This window comes from Psammomys obesus, unplaced genomic scaffold (genome assembly GCF_907164565.1).
Source record: "Psammomys obesus unplaced genomic scaffold, mPsaObe1.curated_primary_1811, whole genome shotgun sequence".
NCBI lineage: Eukaryota > Metazoa > Chordata > Mammalia > Rodentia > Muridae > Psammomys > Psammomys obesus.
The window spans coordinates 1,598,089-1,609,493 of NW_026590061.1; the positions used below are offsets into that span (position 1 = coordinate 1,598,089).

Sequence of the window (11,405 nt, forward strand, 5' to 3'; positions counted from 1 at the left end):
CTCCCCCCTCCCCTCTCCTCCTGCCCCTCTCACCCCTACCCCTCTCCCCCCTCCCCTCTCCTCCTGCCTGCTCACCCCTGCCTGCTCACTCCTGCCCCTCTCCCCCTCCCCTCTCCTCCTGCCTGCTCACCCTTGTCCCTCTCCTGCCCCTCTCCCCCCTCCCCTCTCCTCCTGCCCTGCTCACCCCTGCCCCGCCTGATCTAGGTGGACAGCCCCTCCCTGACCAAAGGCCCCGGCCAGTCAAGAGTGACCCACCTGTGTGCCATCACACTTTCACTTGTGAACTGCCCCTGCCGCAGGGTCTCCATCGGTGTAAGAGCTTGTGTAAAGGAAGGCCCCGGCTGCCCTGGGCCACCCACCACAGATTCCTGGCACTGATGGCAGAGGTTTGACCCCACTGTGCCCCAGGGTCAAAGGGCCCAGCAGCAGAGGCTTCAGACAGCTGCCCCGGGGACAGGACAACACACTGCCCTCCCACACCTGACAGACACCTGGAAAGGAGCCCCGGGAACACATGGAGACCAGCTCCGCCGGTCTGCTGCTGAGCGGAAGACACATGCACCAGCATAGAGCTTGCGGCTCACGCACGGGAGGCCCGCACTGCCCCGGGAACAGCAGCGGCGCCAGGGCAGCCCCGCCGCAGCAGGAGGCACTCCCGGGCCTCAAGGCCGGCGCAGTTTTCCACACCGAAGATGTGTGAGATTCACGAACCTTACACAAAAATGTCAAACACTCAAACGAGCCTTAAAAACCATTCTGGGATGAAACATGGAATGTGGTTAGGTCTACATGGGCTGCACGTGGAGGACACGTGTCTACAGTGCTGGGCTGCACATAGAGAACGTGTCTACAGTGCCGGGCTGCACGTGGAGGACACGTCCACACGGCTGCTGCACACTGACAGCGTGGACAGAGGCGCGCTCCTCCTGGAAGCCCGCCCACCTCCCGAGAGGTGAACCCACTTTGGATGGAGCGAATGGCCCCGGTGACAGGTGCCGAGGCTGGGGACGGCCCCTCCCGCCTGCATGGCGGCTCCGGCTCAGGCCCGGGGAGCCTCAGCCTGGAGCTCTGGACAGGTGCTGGCCAAACCTGCCCCGCATCTAGGAGGGGAGGGCACCGGAGGGGGGAGGGTGCAGCCCAGGCAGCGGGTGGCCCGAAGGTGCCCGAGGTCCTGGGCAGCTGATTGGCACACAGCACCCCCCCCTCCTGCCAGCAAAGTCCCTGACAGCAGAGACCTCACCAGGGCCTGGCCGTTTCCCGGGCCAGGTGATCCTCAGAAAGCTGGAAGGAGTCGGGAATTGTGGAGCGGAAACAGGACACCTTGTGAGCAGCGCGCTGGCTTCCACGCTACCCACAGCAGAGTGGCCCCCGCCCAGCCCAGAGTGGGAGAGCATCCCGGCAGGCTCTCGGACCCTGAGGCCAGCAGGCCGCTGACACATGCAGCGCCCGTCACTGCTAACCGGCTCAGAGCTGACGGCCTACCTCGAAGCCACCGAAGTCGTCGTCCTCCATCCCGCCGGCGGACCCAAACTCGGGCACTGTGGTGAGGCCAGCTCCTGGGACCTAGAGAACACAGGGCACGCGCCGTGAGTGTGCGCCAGCCCGTGACTGAGGCACACGCTGAACTCGTGAACTGAGGCCCCGAGGGGACAGTGTCTCCTCAGGCTGGAGCAGGGCTCACACCTGGCTGGAAACCACTCCCTTCTTTCTTTAAAAGAGATTGCCTCAGAATGGAGTAATCTATTTCTTAGATTTTTGGTTAAAAAACTAATGTTCTTAGCCAATCCTCTGGGCCTGCTGCTTGCTTTGTGGGAAGATTCAGTTTCTACAATTATGGGAAAATTCAGACTTTTAATTTCTTCAGAAGGCTTTGTAAGTAAAATTTTCCTAGAAAACCTATTTTTAAAAAGTTGGCATACAGTTATTAACAATGTTAGCACTTTTAACTCTGATTTCTCTGCTGCTCTAGTCTTTCCATTTTATATGGATTAAGTAATGCATCATTTACATCGTCTACATTCTATGACCTCTGCTTTGTTTTGCTTTGTATCTAATCACAAAAGTGAGCTGCAATCTGCCACAGCCTCAGCAGGGCCAACAGCTCCTAGGCGAGGGTCTACCCAGTGAGGGAGGGACAAACTCCAGCGTGTTCACAGTGGACAAACAACCGGGGTGACTGGCGTTCGGGAGTGACATGCCCACTTAGTGTTCAGAAACTGCAGTCACCTGGCAGAGAAAGGGTATGTCCATTCACGACACCAACTCTGTCAAGCTTTGAAAGATTGTGCCAGGCAGGGCTGGCAGGATGGCTCTGCATCACAAACACTGGCTGCTCTTCCAGAGACAGGGCTCAGGTCCTAGCACCCCCACGCCGGCTCACCCTGCCCGGTTCCCAGTGGTGGAACACCCTCTTCTGCCCTCCACAGGCACTGCACGAACTTGGTACATAAACATGCACACAGGCAAAGGTGCTACACACCAACAGTGAAAAGTAAATAAAACACATAGTAATCGGCATAAATTATAAGACCAACACAAAAATCCAAAATGTCCAGAATTAAAGCAATGAGGCAGACCCAGAGAGCAGTTACTGTATGAAGGAGGACTCATGTTTACATTTAGTGTGTGTGCTGTGAGGTGTGTGTATGCGTGTGTCACAGCACAAGCGTGGAGGTCACAGAAGCCTCACAGGAGTTGTTCTCCCCCTTCCACTGTGTGGGTTCCAGCCATCAAACCCTGCAGCAAATGCCTTTCCTAAGCCTTCTTGGCAGCCCCCACAACTCTTCATGTAACCCATTTGAAAAGACAACGGATGACATCGTGCATAAGGGTTAACAAGAGGCAGAAGAAAACTAAGAGGAAAGTGAAAAATGCCACTGATTCCAAAAGCAGCGTAAGAGAAATCATTTATGGAGCCATCTGCAAAGCTTACACAACAGGAGAGAACCTGAAGCATGTTCAGGCGAAGGGGTGCACACACATGTTGCATACGAGAGATTGGCATGCACAAAGGCGCGCACACACACACACACACACACACACACAGTATTTCAAAGGAGAAACAAAAGCATCCACTCCTGTACACTGCCAGAAAATCAACCATGTAATTAAAATTCCAAAAAGAAAATGGGGTAAAACAATCCCTGAAAATAAGATGCCCAAAATGTCTCAAGATTAATTAATAACAAACTACAATTGCATGGAAAGCCAGAAAACACAACAGAGTAAACACTGCATGCATAATGAGCCTAATCTGACACAAACAACACACACAGTGAATCCAAACAGCACAGCGTGTGGAAGTGAGATGGCTGGATCACCCCAAACAGCATGGGGCGCTCTCTTGCCCTTCTCCAGAAATGTTCTCCATATTCAATCCTCATGCATCTCTGTGCATTTCAGGAGTAAAACTTTCAGTCATCAAATGACTGAGTAAATGACACAGCTGAACTGTCCTGGAACTGCCTGGTTTGTGCCGACACCTGGTCTTATGAGGCATACCATAGCCAGCCACGAAAAATGGAACCCAGATACTAACCCTGCACACACCTGAGGCATGATTACAAAGCTGTCTTACCATACTCCCCTAAAGGTAGACGGATGACAGATAGATGATAGATAGTAGAAGATAGAGACATAGATTGATAGACAGACAAATCCAGAGTACGGCATTGTAGACCCAATTACAACAGTTTTCTAAATTTCACTTTCAAATGCTGCCAACACTCTGTCCAATTTTACTGTGTGGAAATGACGTGCACAGAAGAAAGAAACGCAATCTGGCATTCTCCCAGCCCAACGGCCAGCTGGTCCACACAGGGGCTGAGTGAGTGAACGAGGTCGGGAACCTCTAAGGGCCAATGCGAGTCTCTGAGTGGCCGTGTGCATGCGTGTGCGTGTGGTAACTCTCTCAACTAGTCTGCGCACGTCCCCGGCCTAGACGGAGGGCGTCCATGTCACCTGAGCCCCACCTCACTCTGCTCAAAGCCATGTTGGTTGGATTTTGTCAAAAGCCTGGGTCTCCTGAAGCTCAACTGAGAAACACCCTCGTGAGCTCAGCCTCTCCGCAGGGCTGCCTGGCATTTTCTCATCAGTGCTGGGTGTGGGCACCGAGCACGTGCTGGCGACGCTGCCCCTGGGTGGAGAGCCCCGGGAGCAAGCCAGTAGCCAGCACTCCTCCAGGCCTCGGTTCCTGACCATCAATACTGAATTTTACACAGCCATTCAGAGACTCTGCATCTCACGTAGTTTATATATTGATTTACATATATTAATACACATAGTTTCATACATTATATAAAACTAAACATGAAGACCTTCGCATGGATCTCCCTCTACCTTCAGTTATAAAACAGACAAAGTGGGAACAAAGGCAATGGCTAGGAAAAAAATTATTTCTATGAATCATATAACAGAATAAAAATACATAAGAAATTTAATGAGTCATTTCCAATAACAATGTTTTACAAGTCACTGGAAATAACCATTCTCTGCCCAGAGAAGAATCTTTCCGTTATAGCGGAATTCACATCTGAAAGCAATTCCTCCTGGCAGTGTCATGGAAACAGTTGCCAGCGCCAACGACAAGAGAGCATTTTCATCAGTTGTGTTTAAAATATAACCACTGCCACTGTTACATTCTATTGATAGTGATTAGTAAACTATCTGGATCAAAGTCCCATGATTTATGTATTTCTAGCATCTCACTGCGTGACACAGGCTCCATCAACATTGACAGATGAAAAGCCGGCGTCCGCTGAGGAGGCAGCTCAGTGCGCAGCGGCTGCTGAGCAGGCTGCCCCACACGGCACCATGGTTTACCCTCAGAACAGGAACAGAGAAGGGAAGGAAGGGAAGGAGGAGGAAGGGGGAGACAGTAATTCCAACCCGAACTCTGTATCACCTAAAGGATTTGGGTCCAAAACCCAAAAAATAGAATAGAAATGTTTTAAGTCATACACATACTATTTTCATGACCACCCACTCTACCCGAATCTACATAAACTGAAGCACAGGCCTGCACGTCAGACAGGCCTGTCCCCGCTCGGTAAACGCCTCAGAGCTAGGAAATCCCATCTATTTACAGGCGGGTGGCAGGGATGATGCCCCAGCATGTAAGCCCACTGGAGGGCACTCGTCAGAATCTGGAAACCGTCAGGTTTGTACTGTGAATGCCTTCCCCCAAGCTTTAAAAAGGACGATGGCAGGGAGAGCTGAGCCCCACACCCTGGGGTGAGCCCTGTGGCTCACAGTGTCCGAGCTCATGGCGACACTGATGACGGCACCCAGGCCGGAAACCTGGCTTAAAGGCTCTGTCTGACAGTGCCCGTGCACGGACCTCACCGCAGCCAGCGGAAACCTGATCTAGGGCGGAAGGTGAAGGATAGGAGGTTTCCTCCTCCCCAACCTGAAAGGCAACCTCTGAGCAACAGAGTTTGATCATTAGATCAAATTCACCTTTACAACCAAATAAGTGAAACAATGACCTTATTTCCACACGGACCAGCAGTGCAAATATTGGTGAATGGCCACACCCGGCAAAGGACTGCGGCAGGAGGTCCCAGGCCGCAGCACTCCTCTGGACAGCCGCGGTGCCTTCTGGGTTTCTCTCACACAGAGGACGTGTGTCACCCCCAGGGACGTGCTACCACTTCTATCCACCATTCAGAAGGTTTTCACCACAGGAGTGTTCACGAACACCAAAAGCATTACGTCATCACATTCAGCCACCTAAAGAGCACAGTGTGCAAATTCGAGTATCCAACTGTCACACAGACCAAACTAATCACAGCACACAGAGCCCGGAAGGCAGCGGGTGGGGAACAGAAGTGGCCAAGACTGTCCACACAGGCAGAGAAAGAGCGTCCTCAGACATGGCGACGTCTTCCACAAGGCGAGTGTGTCAGACTCCACAAGGTATGGCCACCAGTCTAGCCACATGATCACACACGGAAACAGACGCTAACACGAGAATCTAGGAAGTTCATGCAGGGGAGCGCAGAAGTGACCTGCTGATGTTCACACACTGGGGGAGACGGTGTCTGAACAGCAGAACCACACCGGAGTGGCTGGCTGCGGCGCCAGAGCCTGGCCACAGCTTCCAGCTTGAGGTTTCCAAGGTGAAGCTTACTTAGCCCGCCGTGTCTGGAAGGAGTCCTGGGCCTGTGCCCTGGTTCACACACACACCTGCTCGGCCCCTCCCCCAGCCCGTCACTGTGACCCCACAGTCCTCTCTCCGAGTGCAAGGCAGTCCTAACCCGCAGAGATGCTCAGCCCCTGCAGTCCAGAGAGCCTCCCCCAGGTCTGCGCTCAGAACGGTGCTCAGCCCCCCGCAGTCCAGAGAACCTCCTCCGGGTTCACACTTCCAGAATGGCTATTAAAAAACTGGAAGTATTTTCAACAAAGTCCTTTATCCAGAGAATCTCACCACTCTCTGCCTTGTAAACTGCACCTGTGATTTGAAGCTCTGAAATCAGGACACTTTGTCTGGCATGGAACTCCCCCCTAAACTTCTCGCCAGTGAGCAGGAAGGAGCTGTTCAGGTGTACAAGGTGCGTGTGTGGGTTAGTTCCCTGCCACCTAGGGCAAAGAGACCAGATGAAGTGCACGGGTCTGTCCACAGCGAGGGCCTCACTGGCCTCAGAGGCTGCAGCCTGTGGTACAGCTGACAGTACCTGAAAGGGTGTTCCCTGCCTTCCAGGGTCACCTCGGTGTCAACCTCGGCTGGGGAGCTCCACAGTGCACACAGCAAACCCAATGTGACACCCCAGCAAAGAGCCAAAGTGCCGAGAAAACCATCAAGAGAATCCGAAGAGCAAATTCACAACAGGGCTGCAATTCCCAGGCCCGCCGCAAGGCCGTGTGCCCTGTCACCCGCACAGCAACGCAGAGGCCAGCGACTGAAGCAAATGCTGGCACACAAGTGCTCGGCCTGAATCTCCACCTAAGAGTTCCTGCTTCACAGTGCAGCCGATATGTTGGCACTAATGGCGCTAATTCAGCGGGCGCTAAAGCAGCGGGAGCTAATGCAGCCCGCTAGTGCAGTGGGCGCTAGTGCAGTGGGCGCTAGTGCAGCGGGCACTGAGGCAGCGGGCACTGAGGCAGCGGGCACCACTGATCCCCACTGGCAGCTGCACAAAGGCTACGTGCACAATCAGGACGGTTCTGAGGCAGTGGTCTGCCTGTCCCTGGCCTGGTCTTAAGCGCTGCTGTCGGGTGTTTCATCAGACTGATCAAGCTGCAACAAGGCAGTTCCCACGGCCCACACAAAGGAGGGCTGGACGCCTGGCGCAGGGAGAACCTACTGAGCACGGGAAGGGCTGACACGGAGCAGCCGCGGCCGGCGCCGAACCCTTGCTTGCCATTTCCACAGCTCGAGGACCTTTACCAGTTACCTTAAGAAAGAGGCTGAGCGAAACAAATGCCACCAAAGTTTCTTTTTCAGAAGCTGAAGGCTGACCTCAAATGGGACGGAGTCCTCAGCTCACTCTTGTCGTGTTACACAAGTGTCTCTGGGTGCTTTCACAGTGGCACCGTATCACCCATGCATACTTCTAAGCCTTGTTTGCACAGAGACAGGACGGCGAGCACTGGCCATGGGGTCCCCGCTTGGGCTCGGGTCCCATAAATCGGCATCATCACAGCTGTCACCTCACCTGCGCACAGCTCAGCTTCCTCGCGCTTGGGGGCCTTGCGTCTGATTATGCTCAAGTTTCTGGCTAACTCCAATTAGAAGGAATGCACAATTTGAACTGGAAGATTCATGGAGACTATTTAAAGCTGGGATTCTGGGCAGGCCAAGTCCCCACAGCTTTTCCAAGATTATGATGACACAAGGCTTTTCCTACAGAACCCAGTTGCACAAAAACGTTCGCTGTGGCCAGAAATGTAAATAGCATGATGTTAGAACTTCTAAAATAACTGAAGAATTTAATTCAATTTCTCTGTAAGCCCAGATTCATTATTAAAATGCTGCCGTGTACCTACAAACGCCGACCCTGGCTGCTGGACAGAGGAGTGGAAAACGACAGGATGAACCGCTCTGCAATTCAATTAAAGAGGAGATTTCTAACCACGAAGCCCAATGAAGGAAGAAGACGATGGAAAAGAACAGTGAAAAGCTGGGACTCAAGTCACAACCAGAAATGGAAACTTCTACAGTGTGAGAAGAGGGGCTGTGCGCCAGGCCAGCCTACAGGTCTAGAGAACTAAACCTCGTATCTCGTTGAATTTCTCTTAGTGGTTGTTGACTTACACAAAGTGCATCGAAATAATTCCCACAAGCAAGCTGTTGACAGTAGGCAGGGGGTGCGAGATGGACAGACTTTGGCAGATCAGATGAAAAGCCTCTGTGAGGACACTGGAGAAAACAGCAGCTTTAGCAACCATGTTCTGACCTAGAGTTGGTTCTTCTCAAAATTATTAATAATGAAAAATACTTACACAGGATATGCAGGATTGCCAGGAAAAAAAAATACACTCCTTTGAAAAAAAGTTTTTAAAACAAGCCACCCACAGAAAGCACATGGGCACAAAAACCTGTAGCCGGGACTACTGCTCGCACTAGCAGACCACGTGTTCAGACACCCGACAGATGGGTCCCAAGAAGCAGACGCACACGCCCAGCGAAGGCCTGCCTTTCAAGAGGGGCGGCTCCTGCGGTGGGAACTCAGTGACGCCTGCTCCCACAACCTCGACTTCCCTCATCAGTGAGATGATGGGCAGAAAACTCGACACCTGGACACACTGACGTCCACTCGGCTCACAGAACGGATGGAGAACTGACCAGACTCAACAAGCAGGGCGCCTCTCCTGAAATCTGCGCACACACAATGCGCGCTGTACAGTGTGTAAAGAAGGGGAGAGTGAGAGAGAAATGGAATGCATGTGACACAGAAGCAGAAAGTAGGGCTATTGGGGAATGAAGGAGACTAGCAAAAGTGAGGAAGAGGGGAAGAGGGAAGTGAGGGAGGGTTCAGATAATTGTGTGTGTGTGCACGCGCGCACACACGCGCGCACACTGATTAGTTTTAACTGTCAACTTGACACACCCAGAGTCATCTGAAGAATGATCTATAGCTGGCTGGCCTTTGCTCATGTCTGCATGGGACTGTCTAGACTGTTCACTGATGAGGAAGGTCTGGCCCCTGTGGGCAACACCATTCCCTAGGCAAGGCGTCCTGGACAGTGCGAGAGGGGAGACACTGGCTAAAGGAAAGCCAGGACCCCTTGTTCCTCACTGCTCCTGGCTGTGACATGACAGGCTGACTGAGCTCATGACATAGACGTTCTCGAAATGCTGCACCATGACTCTGAGCTGAAGGACAAATGAACCCTTTCTCCCCCAAAGCTGTTCTGTTGGAATGTTTTACCACAGCAAAAGAAATTATACTAGCACAATATAAACGTGCACATATGTGCGCGCACACACACACGCCATCATTACATCCATTGCTTTGCATCTCTGTATACTAACTCTAAAATTACTTTAAAAGCAGCCAAGATTTTAAGAGCTTAAAAAATCTAAAGGAATTGTAAGATTTGGCTCAAAAGAATCCTCCATAGTACGTCTTCATTGCAAAGCTGACGCTATGTTAAGTTTCAACTGCAGGGCTGACCCCGAAACGCCACCACCGCCACTGACACAGGTGACAGCAGTGTGAAAGAAATTGTAAAGGAATCATCCTTAGGCGCATTCGAGCAGAGGAAGGAGGAAACGTAGAGAAATGGGCGCTCCAGGAAACGGGGCAGGGCCAGCTGCTGGACGGGGCAGCAGCAGAGGCCAAGACACCACCAAGAGGGGACAGCCGGGAGGAGAGGCAGAGCAGGCCAAGGCTCGGGAGCACGGGGCCTGTCACCCTGGCGGTTACACAACAGCCCCTTCTCAAGTAGAATGGCACAGGCTCAGACACGGCAACCGAAAGTGCCAAGCCTGGCAGGTGGGCGTGGGCCCTCCCCTCCAGGAGTGCGGACCCAACAAATGCAGCCACGCTCACTCCACAAGTCACGTGTGTTTGTGCTCACGCCTCCGCACGCTTCCACCTTCCTGACACGTCCGTCTGGGGCTGTGGAAGGCACTGCTTTTCTGACACAGGCAGGGCGCAGCCTGTCGTAGCCTGTGCAACCTGGAGGAACCTGTGAGTCCCCGGGACAGGGGTGGAGGGACAGCACTGCGGCCGAGGAGCTCGTGCCCCCCCGTCACGGGTGGACGCCGGCCCGCCTGCGTGAGCGAGAGCACACCTGGGAAAAGGCAGGGCGAGACTCACTTGTTCGGCTGAGCCGGGAACGACACAGAGTGCACACACCTGCACAACAGTCGTGGCCGCGTGAAGGGAGCCACTGTCCGGGCACTGTGGCTGCGACCCTGGGCAGCTCAGCGCAGACGCCGGAGAGCTCGCCAGGGGGAGGCGACAATCGCCAGGGCAGGGCTGGAAGGTGGGCTCTGCGTTCCGGCCTGTTCTAATCCTGTGCAGGGAACTGAACCCAGGGCCCAGGCGTGTCAGGCCGGGTTCTACGCACTTGATTTGTATAAAAATGTAATGATGGGCTGAGGGAAGACATTTGTGTTTTATAGTCGCACACTCATGTGTAACAAGACTGCAGAGTTCAAATGCACGTTTGCCCCAGGCACCGGCTAACTCCACGGTCACCTGCCCTGGAGTCACATTCAAAGTGAACACGACACACTACCAGAGAGCACTCAACGGGCACGCACGACGAAGACGGTCCCTTCTGTAGAAGAACTAGAAAACTCACCAAAACACCTGAAATGCGCACAGAAAGAAAAGCAGCAAGCGTTTACAACAGAACACACTCTTTCTGGAGGAAAAGAGACAGATGAGGAAGCGGGGCGCCTGCGGGTTCACAGCGCAGCTTGAGCTGTCCCGAGCTGTCAGGCCGGAGGCTGGGGCCGGGGGCTGGGGCTGAGGCGCCGCCCCACCTGGTACAGGCGCTGCAGACAGAGCTGTTCTGAAGCCGGGTTCTTCCCGGGAGCGGCCGAGCCCCTAAGACAGAGGCAGCAGCCCGGGGCTCTGAGGGGACAGTAAGGCCCACAGATGGGGTCAGGCTGCACCTTACTCCCCACCGATACTTTCCTCTTTCACAGACACTCTGATTGCACAGTCCAGCCGCTCGGTGGGGGCTGGTAGAGCCTTCTCGGTGCCAGGTGGCAGTTGTGGCTGCCCTAGAGCAGCTGTCTCAACCTTCCTAGTGCGTCGAATTTTATTACTCTCTCTCACATTGTGGGGGCCCCATCTGTAAAATTATTTTTGTTGCTACTTCATAACTGTAATTTTGCTGCCGTTGTGAACTGGAATGTGAATATCTGTGTGACAGCCTTCGGCCACCTGCCAAAGGGCCATTAGATCCCAGGTTGAGAACTACCCTGGAGCAAAAGGAAGGGAGAC

General features: G+C 53.4%; 1 protein-coding gene across 1 annotated transcript in view; it reads right to left on the reverse strand.

The window, feature by feature from the left end:
- Positions 1-11,405, reverse strand: part of Ccdc91 (coiled-coil domain containing 91) — a 117,579-nt gene that overhangs the window by 94,113 nt on the left and 12,061 nt on the right. Inside the window, exon 2 of the mRNA XM_055605616.1 lies at positions 1,483-1,563. Within this exon, the coding sequence (XP_055461591.1) occupies positions 1,483-1,512 (30 nt within the window). The 5' untranslated portion in view covers positions 1,513-1,563. The remainder of the gene's footprint in view (positions 1-1,482; positions 1,564-11,405) is intronic.